Source organism: Schistocerca nitens, chromosome 8 (assembly GCF_023898315.1).
Source record: "Schistocerca nitens isolate TAMUIC-IGC-003100 chromosome 8, iqSchNite1.1, whole genome shotgun sequence".
NCBI classification, from domain to species: domain Eukaryota; kingdom Metazoa; phylum Arthropoda; class Insecta; order Orthoptera; family Acrididae; genus Schistocerca; species Schistocerca nitens.
In genome coordinates this window covers 58,833,096-58,859,194 of record NC_064621.1, presented here as the reverse complement: position 1 = coordinate 58,859,194, position 26,099 = coordinate 58,833,096, and the positions used below count along the sequence as shown (strand labels likewise).

The 26,099-nt window shown below is 41.6% G+C and overlaps 1 protein-coding gene across 1 annotated transcript in view; it reads right to left on the bottom strand.

The window, feature by feature from the left end:
* Nucleotides 1-8,082: 8,082 nt before the first annotated feature.
* LOC126198660 (uncharacterized) overlaps nt 8,083-26,099 on the bottom strand; it is a 178,200-nt gene continuing 160,183 nt past the window's right edge. Inside the window, exon 4 of the mRNA XM_049935135.1 lies at nt 8,083-10,970. Coding sequence (XP_049791092.1) covers nt 10,637-10,970 — 334 coding nt within the window. The 3' untranslated portion in view covers nt 8,083-10,636. The remainder of the gene's footprint in view (nt 10,971-26,099) is intronic.

Sequence of the window (26,099 nt, the reverse complement as noted above, 5' to 3'; positions counted from 1 at the left end):
TTTTTGTTACATCTTTGTCGCTGTTGAACTCACTTCGAAATTTGTTGCCTTCACTCCGTTACGCAAAGCTACTGCTAAATCTGTTTCGAAAGCATTTGTAAAACATTTTCTATTTCATGTAGGGGATGTATTGAAAGTAATTTCCGACAATGGACTACAGTTTCGATCTGATAAATGGACACGTATGTTACGAGCAAGAAACATTCTCCGATCTATATATCCAGGTGTCACGCTTCTTCGAACCCTTGTGAACGACTAATGAAAGAAATTGGTAAACTATGTAGAATATACTGCCATAAAAAACATATTGATTGGGATACACACATACTGTCATTCCAGGATGTAATTAACTCGATACCAAATGAATCTACTATGCTATCTCCGATTGTTATACTGAAAAATGTTGAACCACCTAATAAAATTTAAGAATTAGTATCCTTTCCTACATCTCGTCGACTACACCATGAAATAATTGACATTGCGCTGAACAACATCAAACGTGCCGCAGGGCGCCGGAGAAGACAGCAAAAACAGGTTTGTGTACGCCGTGAAAAATGGTTCAAATGGCTCTGAGCACTATGGGACTTAACATCTGAGGTCAACAGTCCCCTAGAACTTAGAACCTAACTAACCTAAGGACATCACACACATCCATGCCCGAGGCAGGATTCGAACCTGCGACCGTAGCAGTCGCGCGGTTCCGGACTACAGCGCCTAGAACCGCATGGCCACCGCGGCCTGTATACGCCGTGACTTTCACGTTGGACAGAAGATATTAGTACGCACACACTATTTATCCGACAGAGGAAAGAGTAGATGCAGTAAATTTGAGCTTTTATACGCAGGTCATATCGAATTCGCAGCATTCCTCACCCCAATGTAGTACACGTCGAAACACTGAGAACCAGAAAAAGCAAAGGCAATCACCATGTCTCCAATATTAAACCCTTTATTGAATGAACATACTTTATGATTTATCACACTGTAATGCCATTTTCTGATTTTTATATGACCACTTATGCAATTATATTTATATCAACAATTACTGATGATTATCATATTTTTTCTTGGCAAGTGCCCGGCAAGGTAAGGTTAGCAGGTCGCTTTTCTTGTCGTTACACATCAGACCGTGCACATTTTTCCAGATAAATTTACATATTTTATGACCAATTATGCAATTCTATCTATGTGACTACTTACTGATGATTATCAAATTTTTTCATGGCAAGTGCCCGGCAAGGTAGGGTTAGCAGGTCGCTTTTCTTGTCGTTATATATCAGACCGTGCACATTTTCCATTTTTCGTGTATGTGTGATTGCTTTCCTGTTTTGTTTGTATGCCCTATGAAATATTTAAGATATAACAAACACCAGTTGACTTTAACATTTTTCCTTTTGATATCTCAATATCTTGACTATTCTACACTTTTGGCTACTGCATTATGAGACTGTGTGTACATTTTTGAACCTGAACACTCTCTATGTTTTTGTCATAATACGTTTTCTGTCATGCTATGCTGTATGCTTAATTATATCACTAGAAACAAGTTTTTGTTTAATGGGTATATGATTTAAATGCAAGATATTAATCCTTATTCATCATTTTCAGAAAGCAATAACGTGTAAAAGAAATAACTTAAACAAACCACAGTGGATTACTATGAAATGGGAATTTCACCTTCGGAATGAACGAAATAAAATGCAATACCTCGTCATGAAGAGTAAATGGATCAGAATTAACAAGCATTAACAAGAATATACTATACACATCGTCTGATAGCAGTCTTAACTAATTATTTTTCTTTCAGAATACGAGGCGATTGATGCAGGCTGTCAGACAGAACTACACATCTTAGTTTTAGTGATGAAATATGCTAGAAATAAGAAACTCTATACTATGAATAGTTGTATGAGTAAATGGTAATATGAATAATGAAGTGTCTTTTTCGCAGATGATAATGAATGATGATGAATAGTTATATGAAGAATATGCTAATATGAATAATGAAGTTTTTCTTTGCAGGTGATGATAGTAATGAAGTTATGGTAATATGAATAATGAAGTTTTTCTTTGCAGATGAGGATAATGATGACGTTTTTGTATTTACTGTTAGTTAAGAGATGCTATGTAGTTATTTAAGTATTTGTTGCAGTTCGTTTTGACAGTATGTCTTATGTCGCATGGTATAATGACTGAATGTTTTGGAAAGGACAGCTAGAGTACATACATATTGAGTACACGTTTCATTACCTGTTAATTCGAAGTTCACTACTTTTCAGCATAATATGCGTTTCTTCTTTCAACTGAATAATCCATTTTGTATTTTTTCCAGAAGAAGCTATTCATGAAATTAATGTGCTATAAGCAGTTAGTCATTAAACCTATTCTAGTACTTGCATTTTATTTTTTACCCATTTGTGTGTGTCATTCATGAATGTGATCACATATACTCTACTTGTTCATAACCTTGCTACAGCTGACTCATGACGAATGACGTTATTAATCGTTATTTGCAGCAACAAGTCAAAAGCAAATATTTTCATGCCCCAGCAATTAATTATCGATCCCAACGCAATGCATTGCTAGCACAAAAAAAAAAAGTATTACCAGTCCCAAATAATGCTACTAGTTTAAGAGATATTTCTAGTACTAAATATAATGCAAATTTCTCAGATGTATTAAATCCATTATATCTATGTATTATTGGACCACAGACCTTGAGTAATAGTTATAGTGTGTTACATTTTAAATATGTCTTATGTCACTTGAATGATGAGTTCTGAGTAATACTGAATGATGTTTTGTAATAATGCATAAATGCTATGCCAATAATTTCTGTAAATAATATTTTTGTTATACTCTATAAATGCTATGCCAATAATTAACTCTCATTCTGAATGATGACTTCTGAATAATACTGAATAATGTTTTACAAAACTATATGAATACTTTGTAACTGGCCAATGAATGCCACTGTTTCTTATATTTTAAATTTGTCTTATGTCACTTACATGCTATTATATATAAATACCAGTAGCTTGATGCTACACTCATTAACTCTTGCTTTGAATGATGACTTCTGAGCAATGCATAAATATGGTTTGTAACTGGCCAATGAGTGCCAATATTTAGTGTAATCAGATGACTTATGAATGATGTTCTGTAATACTCCATACATAGTACAGAAATGTTTAGTAACTAGGCAATGAGTGCCAACAAATCTGTTAATAAACTAGTGTAATTCTGTATGATGACTAGCATAAGACTTAATGTCCTTCACCTTCTGACCTAATTACCAGAAATTACTGCAATATCTGTTTGTGCTGTCTATCCTCATGATCATGGAGCACTATATTTGGTTTTTGCACTAATTCTACGTTGGTGAAAGAGTATGGATTCTGCAAGAGTGTGGTGTTGACACATCATGCTGTCCACCACCTTGAACGATGGAGATGTTATTATGGTCCCATTGTTTGGTGTACCTAATGTACTACCAAAATGATAACATTGAATATTAATACGACATTTCAGTGTCTTGGCTACACTGATTAATACTTCGGGGAAGAGAACTTCAGATTGTCTAACTTGGTGTTGTGCTTCTGTAGAAAGATATTGACTTTCAGTGCAGCTACGTGCAACCTACTGTGCTACAACCATGATGCTATCCTTCCCTTTCCTAGTTCTTATAAACTGGTAATATATATATATATATATATATATATATATATATATATATATATATATAGTGCGTGTGCACTTTATGTTATTTATTAATATGTTTTATATGTTTTGTACTCATTGCGTATCCTAGTTCTTGTAAAATGGTAGAGACATATACAGTGCGTGTGCACTTTATGTCATTTGTTAATATGTTTTGTAATCATTGCATATACATTTTGTCATTTCTTGATATGTTCTGTACTCAGTGCATGTGCACTCTCTTTCATTTCATGTTCTGCACTTATATATATGTATGTACTCTGTGTCTGTAAACTTAGTTAATTAAGTAGATTTTAGAAAAATTTGTTGCTCATGGTAAGTCCAATTGACTCACCATCGCTGCCAAATTTTTGCCCCCTCCCAGTGGAGCGTTATGTAAGAGGTCCGAGCAGATGTAATTTCGATGTATTGCTCATGCACTGCCTGCTATATGCAAGGTCTGTGACCAGAGAGCAGTGTTGACTGCAGTAGGAACTGTGTAGCTGTAGCAGTAAGTTGTTGCTAGTCTGGAGTCTGCTCTGGTTTGGTCTGGTGTATCGTGTTGGCTGGCCCGGTCGCAGTGCAGCGATGCTGGAGCCTGAGTATTATTGTATAAGGTAAAAAGCAGCCTCGCGCATATGTAGTAATGTTATCTCAAGTCGCATGTAAATGTTTTAAAACTCTCGTAATAATAATCTTCCTCATAAAAAGTAACTTTTAACAACCATTCATTTCAATTTAAAGAATTTACTAATTTCTCCCATCCATGTTCATCCCGATTATTGCAATAGAAAAATAATTTGCTTCCTTTCATAAATGACAGATAGGTCGGCCAGCATTGCACAGAGCTGTACCGGAAAAAATTATTGTAAGAGCAGATATATCCGGCGACTTCATTGAGGTAAGAATTTTTCCTTTTTTATTCAAATGATCTTTCAGGGCCATGACGCAGCACTGCTGTCGTCCAAAATTTACCAGGTTAAATTGACAGTGAATTATTGAAAAGTCATAAGTGAGCGACAATTTAAGTGAGAGGTTAGTTACATTGTTTTATTATTTTTTTATTTTATTTATATTATTTATTATTTTTTATTTATTTTTTTATTGGGATGTTATACTGAATGTGAACGACATAATTATAATTTTTACTGTTGAGAGGTTTAGGAATTTTCCTGTTTTGAAGTTACGCTAAATGTGAATGAATTTTGAGCTTAGATTAAATCAGAAAGAATTTTGTGTGGAGGTTAATGAGAAAGAATTTTGTAGGGAGGTTACAAATGAGAAAGAATTTTGTGTGGAAGTTACACTTAATTAGAATCATATTCATATTATTTATTTTAATTTTTGTGGGGAGGTTACAACGTGCTTGAGGGGACGAAGGAGCAAAACACGCGGGTTCGGCCAGCAGCGGCGCGGCCGGTCTACCTTGCAAGACGGCCGCGAGTTTGTGGTGCACCTGCCTGATGTCAACTCCGTGCTTGGGTGCCCGTTTTCTCGTACAAACCATGCCCTCGAGACCACCTCGAACAACGCTCTCCATCGGAGCTATAAGTGATTTTGGTGCCTTCGTTTCGTGGAACCATTTGCGTTGTATCGACTGTCACTTGTTGGTTGGCTGGTTGCCCTAATGTATGTGTTGTTGAAGTAAGAGCAGCCGGCAAGAGGTGTGATCGCATGGAGACCAGCAATTTTCTTTAAGGAAATCAGCGTCCCCAAAAGATGTAGTAACTGTAAGGTACTGAAGATATTAGGTCATAGTCTGGTTGTAATTTTCTGCATACTAAGCGTACACAATTGGCAGTTGCATTGCAGACCTATGCAAGGAAATTAAAGTGCACAAAACCTAGTTTGTAGTGATGTTGTACGTTTGAATAAAGTAATATTATCCTGAAATTATTTCCATTTCATCTTTGTACACATTGTCGGCCTAAAGTCTGACACTATTTTATAACACTGCATTTATGTACAAGTCTTAGTTTAAATGTTTTACACCATTGATATTGCTGCAAAATTTAAGTCATATATTGAAAGCACTTATTGCCTTTTCTATAAATTATATTATTATTTATTGTTTCTTAACTTATATTAATTGATGTTTGCTTGGTGTTTGCCGTGTTTTCTGAGGTCTGTTTGTGTTCCAGTTTTCTGCGAGTTGGGGTGTGTGGGTGCGGCGTCACGTGCCGCTTCGGTACACAGAAGCTGTGACGTGCCGTCTAATGGAAAGTGACTCCTGGTTGGGCCCCTTAGTTTAGGTGTTGTTTTGGACGGCTGGTCTGCTGCTTCCGGCATTTTAAGTTACGTCACCTTTTGCCCGGGGCAGCCTGGCGTCACTGCCCATTTGGTAGTTATTGAAACTATTTTATATATATGTAAAAATTGGGGTTTGTAATTGCTTGGGAATCAATTGCATTAACTTGTTGTGCTCCTTGTGACATTTGGGTTCGTAACGAACTGGTGTGCCTTGTAAATCACTTTCATATTATTGATTATGGCCTTCAAAAAAAGGGGAACATTATATGTGACACCTTTCAAAACCACCTTCAGATTGTAATTTGTTCCTTAAGTATTTAAATCTCCAGTAAGTAGTTGCAATTGTACATTTTGATATTGCCTTAAGAACAGCCACGTGTTGATTGTCTCTGATTTGTTTTATAAAAGCTTATTTTGAATAAATTATTAATAACCGATCTGCTAGTCGTTGTGTTAACGAGTGACATAGTAGGGGCCTTGATCTTCCATGCTATGTGTACCCCTCATCCCGACTTCCTAAGTCACAATAGGGAATAGGCATATATCTTTCCTAACGATATGCTGGGTATAACGAAGCCGCACGTGAAGAAAAATGGCATGGTGAACAACTGATGTTCTTTATTGAAGATCGATACTGCCGAAAATCTGATGTAGAATACCAATAAATAAAATGAAACACTGTCAGAAGGAACCGAGAATCTGCGAAAGAGTGATTTGATGAAGGAGAAGAGGAAAACAAAATAAAGAGAAAAGCAGTTCTGCCATTATTACCACTGGCTAAAATGTACGAATGTGCTTCACAGATGTCAGAAGTGGCTATTGACAGAAAGAAAAGGCCAATTTGCAGGGAAGTGGGTTGTCCAAGCCTGACAGATGAAGGTTGGTGTGACATTTGAGTTACATGTGACAAATTATTTTAAAAAACTTCATACTTCATAAAATAAATGCATTTTGTTGTTTGATTTTATTTTAATGTAATAGTTACATTTTAGAATGTTTATATGTTTTAAATCAATGAAAACAGTTAACAGACTTAATTCAACAGCCTTAAACACTTTACAATGCAAATGTGCTTTGCATTACACTTATAAAATAAAATGAATTAGTATTTATTTTTCCCATGTGTCATCTTATATTGTTAGCATCCTGATGTATCTCATACGGCTGGGCGGCAAAAAATGTAATGGTGATAATACACGCACGTTCTCTGTCGGAATGTGCACTCGCGGAGTTAAAATTAAGAAGTCAAATTGATAAAACTAACTTTCGCTAGACGTATCATTAGTCTTACAATTTTTTCTTTTTGTGGAAATTGCAGAAATCCCCGAGTCCCCCGCCTGATGCAGTTGAAACCCGCCATAATGAGTAATAAAATCTTCAGCCAAACGTATTTCCACGATTCCTTAATAAGTGAATCGCAGAAAGATCTCGTCGAGGCCGAGATTTCCGTGGAAGAATAATCCCTGTGAAGGCATAATGCTCAGGTATGGCTGACTTACTGGGCGCTTTTGTTTAACGCTCCTTTCATCCACTGTTGCGTGCTATCTAGCCAACGTAGGCCTTGCCACGGAGGCGAGGTATTCTGTGGATTCCAGCCCTCTGTAATCCCAGATCGTTCTTTGGCGAACCGAGCTGAGCGAAATCATTTGTGGCTGGGCGAAACATTACTTTGAAATAATGTTTCCTTAAGATTCTGCCTAATTTCGACGAAATATTGCCAACATATGGGACAAACGTCTTGAACCGCTCCTTCTCCTCCTGATCTTGTGGGTGGCCACGTTTCTTCTTCCTCAAAGCTGTGCTGATATGTTGAGAATATCTATTATCTTGGAACGCAGATTGTTGGCATTCCAGCTCCTTTGCAGGGATGTCTACATCAGACACGGCGTTGGGAGTACCCTCTCTCTGTTATTGTTTTTGTTTTTCAAAAATGGATCAAATGGCTCTGAGCACTATGCGACTCAACTTCTGAAGTCATTAGTCGCCTAGAACTTAGAACTAGTTAAACCTAACTAACCTAAGGACATCACACACATCCATGCCCGAGGCAGGATTCGAACCTGCGACCGTAGCGGTCGCTCGGTTCCAGACTGTAGCGCCCAGAACCGCACGGCCACTCCGGCCGGCGTTTTTGTTTTTTTGTTATTGTTTTTGTAGAGATATGAAATTATTGTAGCGGTTTGCTTAGTCAGCCGTACTTCGGAATTTTTTGACATTAAATGGAGCCTGAAACTTGCGTAATAAATACTTGGCGTGAAGTGCGATTTGCGGCATAAACAAAAATTAATTGCGGAGATGCAATCCACAGAATATTAACAGAAAAGCTTTAGAACAATGCGCACGACTGACTAGACACATTCAGAGGGTACGTACATTCGCGTACGAGTGATTGCGATCTGATGAGAATGATCTATCTTAATTTTCTTTGTGTAAAATAATTACGTCGTAACACACTCGGAAATTGCGAACGTACAATCAGAGTAGAGGCACGTACTTTCTATCATTCCCCGTGGCCTGGGTAAAAGAATTGCAATTAATTAAATTTAAGAATATTTCTTTTTCAATCGGACTCCTATTTTTAGACGAAAAGGAAGATTGCAGCTTCTGAATGTCTCGGCAAAAACACATCGAAATTAATCTTAGCGGCCACCAAAGGAAAGCAGTGAGCACAATCACGTACCTCTATTGTCGAGCAGCGCCGTCGTAAAGATCGTCGCCTCCATCTAAAATTCGCCTTCTCGAATTAACAGAATAATCTGAGCTCCATTGGTATGGGATTTAGGCTTGATATTGACAGAAATTATAAAACACATTTTTCATCATTTAACACATTCATTTAACACACACATAGACATGAAGCTATACAGTACGTCTTTACGCCAGCACATCAGAACAAAAAGGTAGTTAATACTAGAAGTAATAAAAGAATCTAGATTAGTCCTTTGTCTCTCAATGACAAAAAAATTTTTTTAGAGTATTCCTCTGGTATGACAGTCGAACAAATTTTCTTCTTGTATCTTTGAGATTAAATTACAACATTTTTTAGTTCCTTTTCACACAGTGTACCAGCTTTCGAAGGACGCCCATAGTTCTGATGAGTGGTAACAGCTAGATGCCTGCAAATACAGGTCTGTATGTGTGGGCTCACGGTAAACGGAATGCCCTAATGATCCGCCCACGTGTCTACTGACCAAGACGTCCAAAAACGGCTTACAGCGGCACTTCTCCAGTTCCATCCAAAAATATGGTATTATCGCGGATTAAATTCAGACGTTGTAAAAAGCAAGGCAGTTCTTCACCGTGGGGCCACACTACAATAGTATCATCCACATATCGCCAGAAGGTGGCAGGGGTAAAATATAGGGAGCGAAAGGCTATTTACAATTTGTATAGAAACCGAATGGCAGTTATAAGAGTTGAGGGGCATGAAAGGGAAGCAGTGGTTAGGAAGGGAGTGAGACAGGGTTGTAGCCTTTCCCCGATGTTATTCAATCTGTATATTGAGCATGCAGTGAAGCAAACAGAAGAAAAGTTCGGAGTAGGTATTAAAATCCATGAAGAAGAAATAAAAAATTTGAGGTTCGCTGATGACATCGTAATTCTGTCAGAGACAGCAAAGGACTTGAAAGAGCAGTTGAACGGAATGGATAGTGTCTTGAAGAGAGGATATAAGATGAAAATCAACAAAAGCAAAACGAGGATAATGGAATGTAGTCGTATTAAGTCGAGTGATGTTGAGGGTATTAGATTAGGAAATGAGACACTTAAAGTAGCAAAGGAGTTTTGCTATTTGGGGAGCAAAATAACTGATGATGGTCGAAGTAGAGAGGATATAAAATGTAGACTGGCAATGGCAAGGAAAGCGTTTCTGAAGAAGGGAAATTTGTTAACATCGAGTATAGATTTAAGTGTCAGGAAGTCATTTCTGAAAGTATTTGTATGGAGTGTAGCCACGTATGGAAGTGAAACATGGACGATAAATAGTTTGGACAAGAAGAGAATAGAAGCTTTCGAAATGTGGTGCTACAGAAGAATGCTGAAGATTAGATGGATAGATCACATAACTAATGAGGAGGTATTGAATAGAATTGGGGGGAGTTCGTGGCACAACTTGACAAGAAGAAGGGACCGGTTGGTAGGACATGTTCTGAGGCATCAAGGGATCACCAATTTAGTATTGGAGGGCAGCGTGGAGGGTAAAAATCGTAGAGAGAGACCAAGATATGAATACAGCAAGCAGATTCAGAAGGATGTAGGTTGTAGTGGGTACTGGGAGATGAAGAAGCTTGCACAGGATAGAGTAGCATGGAGAGCTGCATCAAACCAGTCTCAGGACTGAAGACCACAACAACAACAACATCGCCAGAACCTATGGCTTAAATTCTGCTAGATCAAGAGCCCTCTCCTCAAAGTCTTCCATAAAAGAGGTTGCTACCAGAGGGGACAGAGGACTACCCGTGGCAATTCCGCCAATTTGTTCAAAATATTCACTGTTGAATAATCAGTAGGTTAGGAAAGGGCAGGATGACATCGCGCGGTTATATCGGCCGTGAAGTTGCCGCTGATGAGTGACAATGAATTCACGACAGGGGCCCTAGTGAAGTTTGTTTCGCTTGACGTTATGTACTTAGTTTCAGATCTGTAGATGAACTCGTGACGCGGTGAGGACTCGTGATGTGCCGCCTGGCTAGTCCTCGGCGAGGTCGAGGTACTTGAGCAGGCAGGCGGGCAGCGGCAGCTGGAAGACGCCGTCTGGCAGGCGGTGCTGGCGCCACAGCGCGAGCCGGATGGCGCAGCGGCTGAGGTGCTTGAGCGTCGGCGGCACGGCCAGCAGCGCGGCCGCGTCGCCGCCCTCGCACGTGATGTACACGTGGTCCGACCACGCGGGGTGCGCGCGCGCCACGCCCGGGTAGGGGAGCGCCAGTGGCGCCGCACGTAGCGCGTACCGGAAGCACAGCGCCGCGTCGCCGCCGTCCCGCCCCCACTGCGGTATCACCACCAGTGGCCGCGGCGGCATCTCGCTACAACAAAGTCACGCACGTAAGGTACCTTCCCCGCAATCCGCTTCAAAAAATATATTTCTTTGTTTTTATTTTAAATCGATATTTAGAATTTCTTGAACAAAATATTGATTAAAAGAACTGAATTGGACATCGGGAAGTTGTTCAAAAATCTAAGAAGATGTCTCGGTTCTCAACACATTCACATGCCAATATGATTATTAGACTCCTGTTCTACATCTACATCTACATTCATAGTCCGCAAGCCACCTGACGGTGTGTGGCGGAGGGTACCTTGAGTACCTCTATCGGTTCTCCCTTCTATTCCAGTCTCGTATTGTTCGTGGAAAGAAGGATTGTCGGTATGCCTCGGTGAGGGCTCTAATCTCTCTGATTTTATCCTCATGGTCTCTTCGCGAGATATACGTAGGAGGGAGTAATATACTGCTTGACTCTTCGGTGAAGGTATGTTCTCGAAACTTTAACAAAAGCCTATACCGAGCTACTGAGCGTCTCTCCTGCAGAGTCTTCCACTGGAGTTTATCTATCATCTCCGTAACGCTTTCGCGATTACTAAATGATCCTGTAACGAAGCGCGCTGCTCTCCGTTGGATCTTCTCTGTCTCTTCTATCAACCCTATCTGGTACGGATCCCACACTGCTGAGCAGTATTCAAGCAGTGGGCGAACAAGCGTACTGTAACCTATTTCCTTTGTTTTCGGAATGCAGTTCCTTAGGATTCTTCCAATGAATCTCAGTCTGGCATCTGCTTTACCGACGATCAACTTTATATGATCAATCCATTTTAAATCACTCCTAATGCGTATTCCCAGATAATTTATGGAATTAACTGCTTCCAGTTGCTGACTTGCTATATTGTAGCTAAATGATAAGGGGTTTTTCTTTCTATGTATTCGCAGCACATTAAACTTGTCTACATTGAGATTCAATTGCCATTCCCTGCACCATGCGTCAATTCGCTGCAGATCCTCCTGCATTTCAGTACAATTTTCCATTGTAACAACCTCTCGATACACCACAGCATCATCTGCAAAAAGCCTCAGTAAACTTCCGATGTCATCCTCAAGCTCATTTATGTATATTGTGAATAGCAACGGTCCCATGAGACTCCCCTGCGGCACACCTGAAATCACTCTTACTTCGGAAGACTTCTTTCCATTGAGAATGACATGCTGCGTTCTGTTACCTAGGAACTCTTCAATCCAATCACACAATTGGTCAGATAGTCCATATGCTCTTACTTTGTTCATTAAACGACTGTGGGGAACTGTATCAAACGCCTTGCGGAAGTCGAGAAACACGGCATCTACCTGGGGACCGGTGTCTATGGCCCTCTGAGTCTCGTGGACGAATAGCGCGAGCTGGGTTTCACACGACCGTCTTTTTCGAAACCCATGCTGATTCCTACAGAGTAGATTTCTAGTCTCCAGAAAAGTCATTATACTCTAACATAATACGTGTTCCAAAATTCTACAACTGATCGACGTTAGAGATATAAGTCTATAGTTCTACACCTGTTCGACGGGCCCTTTTTGAAAACGGGGATGACCTGTGCCCTTTTCCAATCCTTTGGAACGCTACGTTCTTCTAGAGACCTACGGTACACCGCTGCAAGAAGGGGGGCAAGTTCCTTCGCGTACTCTGTGTAAAATCGAACTGATATCCCATCAGGTCCAGCGGCCTTTCCTCTTTTGAGCGATTTTAATTGTTTCTCTATCCCTCTGTCGTCTGTTTCGATATCTACCATTTTGTCATCTCTGTGACAATCTAGAAAAGGAACTACAGTGCAGTCTTCCTCTGTGAAACAGCTTTGGAAAAAGACATTTAGTATTTCGGCCTGTAGTCTGTCATCCTCCGATTCAGTACCATTTTGGTCAGAGTGTCTGGACATTTTGTTTTGATCCACCTACCGCTTTGACATAAGACCAACATACACTATACAACTGTCTGTCGAACTCACTGGCTTCTTAAGCTGGGTTTACCCTAGCAAGTCGCTTGCAGAAGTTATTGCTGCAAGTTACAGCGAGCCGCTTGCAACTGTGTTTACACAGCAGCGCAAGAATTAAGCAAGATTCTTCCGCAAGTTCTTTGGCAAGAAACTTGCGTCAACAACTTGCTGATACTGTTTACATATGCTTTCAGTACCACTACGAGTGTCAGCCGAAGTATTAAATGACAGGTAGGCGGGTGATATATGCTGCAGCTCTTGTAATTGTAATGAAAAACGTGAAATAGGAAAAGAGAAGTATTTGGGTTAGAGACCGGATAATAAGAAGATTGCATAATGGTGCCTATAATAACCTTTTGCAAGAACTTAGTGTCGAGAGCATGGATACTTTTGAAAACTTTTGCAGAATATCCTCAAATGATCTGGAGTATTAGTTGACGTTAATAGCGCCCATCATCTCAAAACGAGACACAAACTTCTGTACTGCTATTTCAGCAAAGGAACGTTTATTAGTCATTCTACGATTTATAGCTACAGGTGAGCTACGAATAAAATAGGCATTTCATGTATTTATGTGAAACATACAACCGAAAAAAGTTTGAATTTTGAAATCTTTTCTTTGTAGGAGACTCATACAAGTCCCTAATGTACTTGTTTCATATTCGCGTCAGCACGATATGTAGAGCCACTTTTTTTTGACTTCTTGAAAAGGGAAAATTATTTGAAGGTATGTGAAAACACAACAATGAAATTAAATTTTTATTTAAATAAACTGCATTTTGCAGAATGATATGCTCATAAAAATGTTTTTTCTAATGCTCATAAAATGGAAAGTGACAAGCTAATTAAATAGGACACGTAATAATTACACATCATCTTTTTCTAGACCCCTAAAACAACAAGCGAGTGGATACAGGTGGGAAAGGGGTTGTGTCTTCAAGTTATGCTACTTTCTCTGTACTTCTTTCACAGATGTGTCGAATATCGACGAGATTTCATTTAATGTGCTCATCTTCTTCACTCTATTCTTAAAGTCCCGGTTATGCACGTTCCGTATTTCGGCGTAGCTCTCCACAGCTTCAATAAAATGTTCTGCATCCTGCTTCATCCATTCCAGTTTCTCCTCCGTTTCTGAAATTTGTTTGCATATAATACGTATGATGTTTGCATAAAATTAAGTCACCACATTAAGTAAAATGTTAAATATGAGTGTTATGCAGACGACATACTTCTTATAACTTGCGCTTCCTACTTGCAGGAAATAGAAATACATCCTAAAAGCTGCAAGTTACTTGCAGATACTTCTTGCGTGGTGTTCACACTGGTAGCGGAAAACGTGCAGCAAGTCACTTCCGCAATAAATTACTACGGTCACAAGTCGACTTGGCGATATGTTTACACTCGAAAATCGCGCGGCAAGTTCCTCCGCGCAAGTAAATTGCTGCAATAACTTGCTCGTGTAAACCGAGCATAACAGATACACTTTATGGTGCTCTATGTTTCCCTTGTATTTCTTTGGTTTTCGAGCGTTGTTTCGACTATAATCTTTTCTGTAGTCAGAGCTGTTGCTATTTTGTCATTCTCGAAAGTTATTAGCATGTAATTTGCTTTAATGTGGGGCATTTAGAAGGTGTGAAGTTCTAGTGTTGCTAGGAATATATTCTGGGTTTAATATGAGACAATCACCGTTGGCAACTGATCCCAAGAGAGTGGCAGATGCTGAAATTCAGTTCTTGGTATAACTAAAGAAGCAAGAAAAGGAAGAGAGAAGATGAGAAACACGTAAACCTAGAAGATTATGCAACTGGAGTGTGTTAGGAACAACAGAGATGAGTCACAGATCAAACATAACCTTCAATTGAATTTCCTGAGAACTGGCTTTTCTGACATTTTTGTTTTACACACAAAAAATGTATTTGAGCTAGAGGTCCGAAATTTTTGGGGGTTGTTTCAATGTACTATTTGTGGGAAAGTAGACTACAGACACTAACAGGAAGAAAAAATATTAAGAAAAAGAAAAATACATACTAATTAACTACAAAAAAGTAACCTTAATTTTGATTATCAGGTGTAAACATTTCCAGAATAAAAACTTGTGGCTAAAATGACATGATTGTAGCCTACTTCTCAAAGAGATGTGTTCTTAATGTGTAGTTAAAGTTTCAAAGATTTAAGCAAGATAGTTAGACAATGCATACATTCTAGGTATGGACCACCATAACGAAAAACAATTCACTGATCTTCACAAAAAAAACTGCAAAAACTCAACATGAGAACTAATGTAATTAATTGTATATCAATATGTTCAGCAAGAAACATTTATATTTTCTTACACTTTTCATCCTAGTAGCAGTCAACGTTTCTGTTAGAGCCATGTAAACCTTATGAAAATTATCATTTTTCCAAACATTCACAGGAGTTACCTTAATAGTGTACAACCCCCTCCTAATTGAAATATGATGCCTTTACCGCTTAAGAAACGTACAATGGTCATCCAGAAAGTAAATATCCTTAAGTTCATTCTACACGAGCCATTTTCTGCTCAAAATCGACTACTCATCTGTGAGTACATGTCCCTTGTTTATGTGTAAGTGATCCACCAACCAAGTCGTGAGTGGTTCAGGGGTGTCAATTATTGATCGAGTGTGCTGAAGTGGGGATTACTGTGCTGAACTGATCGAGTAGTTGAGGCCAAACTGCGAAGGTCATCAGTCTCCTATTCACCCCCGCCCCCCTTCAGGATGGAAGCAGCATACCCATCCCGTCTGCAAATGAACTTCTGGCTTCTTGAATATGCTGTAGACTGTGCATGAGCGTAAGCAGGAGACTGTGGCGCTGTCTGCTTACAATGGAAGTTAACCGATTCTCGCTGAGCACACTTCTATTACAGTAATTTATTTTGTGCTTTTGTGTCTTCTTAATTTTCATGTTGTTTGCTTTCTTTTCCTGATACATTGCAAAGGTTGCACGAGGGAATGATAGATAGTTCGCTACTAGTGTCCTCCCACAAGACATGCGAATTACCTGAAAGCAAGAAGCTGTTTACGTTCTACACTGCCTGGACAAATGAAATCCCTACACAGTGCATAAATCAGAAGACATATAGGTAAACGATTTTTAATGAAAATTGTTTTAAAAGTGAAGGAGTTGGATTTACTTAATGAGAAAAATAATTTTCGTTGTTTTTGAGCATTTACAAGGAGATCACATTGCAATCGGATTTTTTTATTTTTTCATATTTGAGGTACGTAAAGTCTAGTATTCAATTATCAATTCAGCAAGGTAGTTCAATGCAGCTCTCCGAAATTCTCGAGAAAAATCGACTTTGAAGTTTTTCGAGCATGTTTAATACGCTGAAGCAGGGGTATCCAACCTGCAGCTTGCAGGCCCATATAGCTGAACACAAGTATCAATGTGGCCCAAGAAGTGAGCATTTATCACATGATCGGTAAAAAAAAATTCCATAAAATTCCCTTTATATAAAGTCATGAAACTAATGAAATCTCGTATTTAAAATGTTAAATTAATTCCTGCCCCTCTTTCTCTCTCTCTCTTTTTCTCTCAGTGGTAATTGTTGACGATACCATGTTTAGTCCCAATGCGCATGGCCTGCGTTCGATTCCACTTTGTATGCACAAAAATGTTTTAAAAGTAGTCGAACAATACATTACAAAAGTAGTGACATGTGAGATATATAAAATCTAAAAGTTATTGTATTAAATATAAGCAAATACTAAAAATGAAATGACTGTATGGCATTATGGGATGGGAGACTTCATCTGTGGTTGTTTGGCTGCTTTTTGCAAGTCTTTCTGTTTGACGCTGCTTCGACGACCTTGGCGTCTTTGTGATGAGCATCAAATGTAATGATTAGGACAACATAAACATTCAGTCCCCTAGCAAATTTCTCATCTGGTCGGGAAACGAACACAGTACTCTGCACTCAAGAAGCAGTGACAGTAAGCACTAAATCACAAGCTATGGACAGCAAAAACCAATTCAACATACTGTTTAAAAATTGGCTTGTTCCATTAAGTGAAATTCTACATTTTACGTTTATAGAATTTAGAGAAACGGCACTGACGATGGCAAGTTATCACAGAAACTAGATGGGCAGCACAAAAAAAGTGTTTGCCACAATCAGTAGAAGAGATAAGCGTACAATGAATGGGTAAGGAATTTGGAAGAGGAAGGTATTGGAGAACATTATCTATGAAAGTTAATGTTGGGAAATGAAGAGAACTGGTCGATTTATAGACGACATTGACACCTGAACTCAGAGAAAAAACTGCATCATCAGAGAGAAGAGGGCTTGTGTATGGAAACTTGTGTCTTTAATGAAACGTATTCTGAGGTAAAAGATGCAATAAACTTCTCTCTTCATATGGTCAATTCTGATGATTGCAATAATCCGCAGTATCAAAATTTGATGTCGAAGTCCAGGCAGAAAAGGGGCAGCTTATAAATCCAGGAGATGATTTTTCGAGATATTTCAAGCTTGAAAAGTTACTAATACATCAGACTACACTCCGTTAACAGGCGAATCCCAACATCTGGTACATTGCTCTTGAACACAGACTGTTTTCTTACTGGACTACACATACAGTAGGTCTGTGACTGTAGCTCTGTTTCTCAGCAATAACAGTACGTTTGTGTATATTCGGATATAAATGAATTGGCAATTGAACCCAGCATACAAAGACTAAAAAGTTTCGAATAGGGGAAAAATTTGTGCAGTTGCAAATTTTTGTACAATGGCGGGATAGAGTGCCACAAACAATATACTAATAATCCATACTTTTGGGGTGTGAGCGGGGGGTCGGTGTGGGCTGATGTTTAAAGGTCTCTTTAGTTGTTTTATTGAATAACTCGCGATTATGGTTGCTAGTTCAAAATTAAACTACATTACATTTTCTACAAAAAGAACCTATTCATTTTTTCTCTGGGTCTAATAGCATCCGCATTGCAGGGGATGGAAAAATCACAGACTATTAAAAATAGTGTTGTAATGGTACGAAATAAAATTTTTTCTTAAATGAAGAGGGTTAAAAACAAGTATTAGACATGTGTACTACATGTAAGTGCGGTAGAGCCGTATCAAGAAATAAATTGTGTTCTGGGGGTGTAACAGAGAGACGAAGGGTCAGAGTTGGAAGGGAGGGTAGAATTGCGAGGGAAGGTAATTCACCATATTGGGGCGATGCACTTACAGGTCTGTAATTGAAGAGCAAGCAAGTGATCCCCCACTCTATCTACCTTACTATATCAAAAGAAGCTACTATATGGTGTTTCACATTGTAATACTGATCCTCCCTGTCACACTGTACACTGTTTAAAGCACTGGCAACACAGCGCACAGGTGTGACCGAGTGGGGGGCGGGGGTGTTATCTTCCACAAAGTATGTTAACACTAAATGAGACACAGATATGAGTTACTAATAATACTACGGTAAAAAAACTCATATGGGTAGAATCCATGAAAACCTCTGTACATTATTTTCCGGCGCTAGAGAGGAAATCAATTCATAGTCATACACAGGGTTGAGTCACTAACTATTGCCACCTAGAATAACTCCGAAAGTATGATAGGAGCTGAAAAGTTTGTGGGACAAAAGTTGCCTGTGACAACAGGGACCATAATATGACGTTGGTTTTTTGTTGCTAGGTGGGGTCGCTTCAGAGATATGAAGGTTAACTTTGTTTTTTTAAATGGGATGCTACAGTTTGGTACTTATTTTCTGATAGTGGCTATCGAGACGAATCCAGTGATGTGTAACAGTAAGGTCTTTGATGGTCAATGAAGGTCAAAAAGATGGGAGAACGTCCATTTACAGAAGGTGTTCGAAGTGATGACCATTGGAATCAATGAGGTGTTGCAATCATTTTCAGGGATTGAGTGGTATTCCTTATCACTTCGCCACTTTTCAAAGCACATGCTCTGACAATTCTCTCTCGTATATCGTGCAAATAGTAAATAATCGCGGAATACGGCGTATCCATGTAACGTGCCATTGACATGTAAACACCACTCGACGGTTTCGCTATACAGCACTAACAGGAACGATAAGACTAATATCGTTGAATCAAGCGAATAAGAATGATTTATTCCTTCGAAGAACAATTCGATATGCTTCTCATTTACGGAGAATGGCAACGAAATTCAGTGAGAGTTAGAGACTTACACGCTGAAAGATATCCTCAATATACTCACCCTACACGTCTTACATTTAAATATGTGTATGGTAAAATGAGAACAACTGGATATTTAACACATCGGATACATATCCGGCAAATGAAAGTTACTGAAGAGGAAACGGAAATTGGTACTCCTGCCTCTGGGGATCGAGATCCATGTGTTAGTTCACGTCAAATCGCAAGGGAATCTGGCATGAGCCAGAGTAGTGTTGTTCGTGTTCGGCATCGCCATAAACATCATTCTTACCATATCGGTCTCCACCAAGAATTATCTGGTACGGAATGTATGCGTCGCATTAAGTTTTGCCGATGGTCTCAACTTCAGATTCAGAGGGATGACACATTTATTAATTGATTTTATTTACTGCTGAGGCTATATTCACGAACCATAGAAACGTGATTTGCATAACATGCATTATTCGGCAACTGAAAATCCATGTTGGCCATAGCAAGTTGCACACCAAAAACCGTGGTCGGTGAATGTATGGTGTGGGATTCTGGAGGTCAGTATTATAGGCCCCTATTTCAGCAAAGTAAATCTTAATGGTAGAAAGTAAACGACATTCCTGCAAGAAACATTAGGTCTGTTATTGGAAGAAATAGCTTTAGGAACAAGGAACAGAATGTTGTAGCAACATGATGGGTGTCCGGCACATTTTTCGCTGATGGCTAGAAGTGAGTTGCAGAGACAATTCCCAAATCGTTGGATTGGACGCAGAGGAGATGTGTCGTGGGCGGCTCGGTCCCCACACTTGACGCCTCTGGATTTTTTCTTGTGGGGATTCGTAAAAGACATTGCTTATAAAGACGTTCCAACTACAGCTGGGGATATGCGAGAGAGAATTGTCAGAGCATGTGCTTCGATAAGTGCCGATGTGATAAGAAGCTTGCAGCACTGCATTGACACCAATGGTCATCACTTTGAACATCTTCTGTAAATGGACGTTCTGCCATTTTTTTGACCTTCATTGACCATCAAAGACGTTACTGTTACACATCACTGGATTCGTCTCAATAGCCGCTATCAGAAAATAAGTACAAAACTATAGCATCCCATTAAAACAACAATGTTGACCTTCATATCTCTGACGTGACCCCACCTAACAACAAAAACCAGCGTCATATTATGGCCCCTGTTGTCCCATGCAACTTTTGTCCATCAAACTTTTCAGCTCCTATCATACTTTTGGAGTTATTATCAGTGGAAATAGTTAGTGACTCACCCTATTTACCAATGAATAGTGTCTGTTCTTTTGGACATGTCTGAAAGAACAGACCCCATGCATTCATATAATTGATGGGTAATGGATGCACCTTCTTCAGTGTGGATGCACAAACACATCTCACCTTCTGTGGGAATCTCACATCAGAGTAGCGAATGGGAATACATTGGACAGGGACTGTGGATAGGTGGCACTCGTTGGGAATGTGGATCGGATGTGAGGCACGCCGAGATGGTCCATATAGTTGTGATAAAACTGTGTCCCAGATGGCACATTGGTTAACACTCCTGCCTACTAAGCAGGAAATCCCAGACTCGAATCTAGGTCCGGTACTATTTTCACTCATCGCCACTGATTCCTCATAGTGTCCCACTACAGTTGACAGCAGTGATCCCTACTGTTTACATATAATGTTTCACAGCAGTGGATTCTGTACATTCACATAATTGATACACCTAGCTAGTCAATGGATCCACCTTATTCGGTGAGGGTGCGCAAATACGACTGTCTTCCTGTGGGAATATCACGTCAGAGTAGCGAACGGGAGTACAACGGACAGGGACTGTGGATAAGTGGCACTTGGTGGGAATGTGGATCGACTGTGAGGCGTGCCGAGATAGTCCGAGCAGTTGTGATAACACTGTGTCGCAGATGGCATAGTGATTAATGATCCTACCTTGTAAGTAGGAGATCCTGGGCTCGAATCATGGTCCAGTACACATTTTCACTCACTGCCGCTGATTCCGCATAGTGTCCCGCTGCAGCTGACAGCAGTGATCCCCTTCAATTTTCGAATAATGTTTCACACTGATCGTGTATGTCAGCTGTAGCGTTCTGCCGGAAAAGTTAACTTCCTCCGCCACAAGCGTTTCTTGCTTTTCGGTTTACAGGTGGACTGTACTTCCCCATCATTTCCTGTCCAATTTCCTTAATTGAGTAGACAAAAGAAACGTCATCAATCTCGTGTTTATATGGTGGAGGTCTTTGCATTTGATTAAGTAAGTACTTACTTGCAGTTATGAAGTGAGCAATTATGTAAAAAAAACTCAACAGTTGGAGCTGTCGACTGTTGTCACACTGAAGAGACTCTCCCAAGTCTAACATGATGTCAATTTGTCTTCGAAAATGTCAATTTCACTGTCTGCAGTCACTGGCAGGAATACTTTGCTCAGCATTGGGAGTATTGTATACATAACCTCAGCTCAGCTCTCACAATATCTGAAGAGGTCCATAGGCTAAGTTGTCCCCATGTGCAACAGCAGTAGGTCACCCGGGTGAGGGCCAAATCTAGGAGGCGGCGATCAGTGGGAATGTGGATCAGCCTTGCGGCGTGCCGAGATAATCAGAGCAGTTGCGATTTCAAGACCGTTTGTCGTTTGCGCTGAAAGCGTCCTGGTGAATGTGCAGAAGTAATTGATTGACCTACAAGGTAATTTCAAGTTTTAACGACAACACTTTTTACTTTAAAATTTCCAGGACGTCTACATTGATTTCCTCAGGTAGAACTCTACCTGAGTCTCCATAATGAGGCCCCCAGGAGGCTCACGGTGCGCGGCGCACATGGGGCCCCGATCTTCTGCCGCTCATTCTTCATTCCCTAGCTGCATTTCCTTCTTCCTGCCCCTTCCCTCCCTACCCCGCTCCTTCCCCGTTGCCACCTCCTTCCCATCTCTCGGTGTTCTGCTTTTATGTCGACCTGACTATTCCCCTGGTGTCCTGTATTGGTTGCAATTTTGTTCCTTTTGCCGGCTCTTTCGCCATTTTGGCGTTTTGGTCCCCACTTGAGGTTTGACCTCCACTTCAAAATTTCCTGTTTTTAGTGTGAGCCATATGTGTAAGAACTCCCTCTCTAGCATCTACAATGTGGATTCCTCTCCCTTCCATCCCCCATGGTTGCCCCCTTTCACCCTGCTAGGTCACCAGCATGTGTAGCCAGTCCATGTGGTGAGGGTGTTATGTACTCATATGGCTGAGCCCCCTGACAACACAGGGATCACACTACTGATACCTGAGCTCTTCCCTCCCTGTGGATGCAAAGGATTGGTTGCTTGTCTTCTTGGAGTATCGGAACTCCCCGAAATGGCCGCCGTGCCTGGAAGCCCTTGCTGTGGCTGGGTGGCGCCCATGTGGAGAGCCCCTGGTCGGACTGGATGGTATCAGGGCGGATGCTTGGCGCATGAGGCGTATCAGGCTACAAAAATCTGGCTGTTCTCACATGGCCATCTCTTCGAATGGTGAAGGATCCTTAAATGCTGTCTCGTATGACCCAGCAGCCTTCCCTTCTCGGGCTACCCCATGGGAGGAGGGCCAGGCTCGCCGTCTTCAGCTGAAACCTTTTCCCCAGATGAGGATCTGTACTAGGATGGATGGGGACATATTCACCACCACAAAGCCATTGTTTTTTTTTTTGTGGAAACTATCGAGGACAAGGTTGGTGAAGTGGAGTCTATTAGTAAGATGTGGTCGGGCTCCCTGTTGATCAAAGCTTCTTCTGCCACCCAACCTGCAGCTCTTCGTGCCTGTGATCGTCTTGGCAATGTCCCAGTGTCTATCACACCTCACCAATCTCTTAATATGGTCCAGGGAGTCATTTTTCATAGGGACTTCACCCTGAAAACTGATGAGAAACTCCGGGATAACCTGGAGCAGTGTGGCGTTCATTTTGTTCAATGTGTGCAGAAGGGTTGCAAAGACAACCTCACCGATAGTGGCGCCTTCATCCTGGCTTTCAAGAGGGGATACCTTCCCAGAGAAGGTCAAGGTTATGTGCTACAGATGTGATGTGAAGCTGTACATCCTTCCACCTATGCAGTCCTTTCGGTGCTTGCGTTTTGGGCATATGTCTTCCTGCTTTACAGCAGACCATTTGTGTGGTAACTGTCCATGAGGGAACCCCTTGTGTTCCGCCTCCTGTGTGTGTTAATTGTGGTGACTGCTACTCCCCTCACTCACCAGATTGCCTGGCTTACAAGAGAGAAAAGAAGATACAACAATATAAGTCCCTGGATCGCCTGTCTTACACTGAGACTCGCCAAAAGTATGAGAGACTCCATCCGGTGTCACTATCTTCAATATTTGCCTGTGTTACTTCCTTTCCTCCTCCTCCTCCTATTCCCTCGCCCTTACCCTAGCCCCACCCCACTCTACCCTCCACCTCCCCTGCCATTCCTGCGACCTCCCATCAGGGAGTCGCCCCCCCCCCCCCCAGCACGGCCGAAGAAGTGCCCCCCTTCTATGGCAGCTGCCAGTGATCGGGTTCCATCTCGGGAACCCTCTCCCTAGTGGCTCTGAGGCCAGAAGACTGTTATCACCACTCGGCCACTCGGTGCACCACCTGTGGGCCCCAACATCGCCCACTCTCTTTCGGTTCCCGATCTTGCAGACGCCTGTACTCCCCTGTACCTGTCCTCCGCCACCTCAGAAAGAGAAGAAGAAACATAAATCCCAAGAGTGCCCCTGGAGGTTCCAACTCCCCTCTCACAACCTGAGTCTGACATCTTACTGAAGGCTGTCACCCCATCCTTGTCGGTGACTACTACTGACCAAGTGACCTGACCTGCTCCTCGGCTCCTTCATGCCTACCTTGGACTCGCGCCGCACGATCATCCAGTGGAACTGCAACGTCTACTATCGTCACCTACCGGAAATGCAACGTCTTGTCTCCTCTTACTCTGCGTTCTGTCTTGTTCTCCAACGCATTTCCATGACGACCACTCTCCCTCTTTACGTGGTTATCGGGCGTTCTGTCCGCATCTGGTGGGGCCTGCACTTTGGTTCGCTCCGATGTCCTTAGTGACTGGATCCCCCTACATACCACCTTGGAAGTGATAGCAGTTAGAGTGCAAACGACTTCGGCAATCACCATTTGCAATGTCTACCTCCCTCCAGTTAGGCCACTTGCTTATAATGCACTTTCAGCAACTCCCGCCCCTGTTTCTCCTCCTTGGGATTTCAGTGCCCACCATCCACTGTGGGGGAGTGTTTCATCAACGGCTCGGGGTATCCTAATCGACCAACTTATCATGGACTTCGATTTGTGTCTCCTCAATGATGGTTCCCCTACCCACTTCAGTGCCGCTCATGGCACCTTCTCTGCTATCGATCTCGCGATCTCCTTCCCTGCCCTCGTGGCTTCCGTACATTGGGCATCCCATGATGACTTTTGTGACAGAGAGCACTTCCCAGTCACACTATCGTTCCCCTGCTGCCGCCAGGCAGACAGATCCTCACGTTGGGCATTCTGCAGGGCCAATTGACCTTTATACATGTCTGCTGTCCGCTTTGACACCTTCCTCTCGAATTCCATTGATATAGTCGTGCAAGGCATCTCTGCCGCTCTTCTTCATGCTGCTGGCACTGCTGTCCCCCTATGCACAGGGCCCCCTCGTCATCCGCTGGTACCGTGGTGGACCATGGACGTCGCAATCGCTGTCCAGAACCGCCGACGGGCGCTGCAGCAATTTAAGCAACACTCATCCCAGACCAACCTCCTCACTTTTAAGCATCTTCGTGCTAAGACTCATTACATTACTAAGTGGAATAAAAAGGAATGCTGGAAGCGCTATGTTTCCTCCCTGGGGACATATGTCTCTTTATTGCAGGTTTGGTCGAGGGTCCATAGCGTTCTGTGCTGCAAGCAACAGTCAACTGTCCAGGGCCTGAACATCCAAGGAGCTCTGTGCACTGATCCATTGGTCCTCACAGAACACCTTGCGACACAGTTTGTGATGGCATCATGATACACTCCTCCTGCCTTTCTCCAGCAGAAACACAAACAGACCCCCTCCATTTCATCCCACAGCATGTTGAGCCCTACAATGTTCCTTTCACTGAATGGGAATTGGTGAAAGCTCTTAGCTCTTCATGAGACACAGCCACAGGGTCAGACTCCATTCATAATCAGATGATTCAACACTTGGACCTTCCCCAGAGGCAACAGCTCCTCAGGGTCTTCAATCACATCCGGCTCACGGGTGCTTTTCTGTCACAATTGCGAGACAATATAGTTATCCCTGTGCTTAATCCCAGGAAAATCCCAACGTCCCTCGACAGCTACCGCCCCATTAGCCTTACAAATGTGCTTTGTAAACTGCTTAAAAGTATGATCAACTCCAGATTATGTTGGGTACTCGAACGCGGGGCCTTTTGTCACCATATCAATGTGTCTTCTGACCATTTACTCTGATTGGAATCTGCCATCCGCCAGGCTTTTACTCACCGTTGGAATCTTGTCGCAGTGTCCTTTGACCTACATAAGGCGTATAACATGCCTAGGCCCCATCACATTTTAGTTACCCTCCATGACTGGGGCTTCCGTGGTCCACTTCCGATTTTTACGGAGAGTTTTTATCTTACTGACTCTTACGGGTTTGAGTTAGAACTTCACTCGGCACCCGTCAGATTCAGGAGAATGGTATCTCACAGGATTCTGTACTAAGTGTCATGCTCTTCCTCATTGCCATAAATGGGCTTGTGGGGCGTCTGGTTAGCCCAGCGTTGTATTTTGATGATTTTTGCATGTGGTGCAGCTCCCACTTGATGGTGTCTGCTGAGTGCCAGCTCCAAGGCGCCATCTGACGGACCTCTACGTGGGCCACCGCCCATGGCTTCCAGTTTTCCTCTTCCAAAACGCGGGTTATGCAATTTTGTCGTCGACCCACAGTACACCCTGATCCAGAACTTTATTTAGACAACCAGCTCCTTGATGTTTGTTACACAGTCCCGTTTCGTGGGCCTTATTTTTGATAATGAGCTGACATGGCT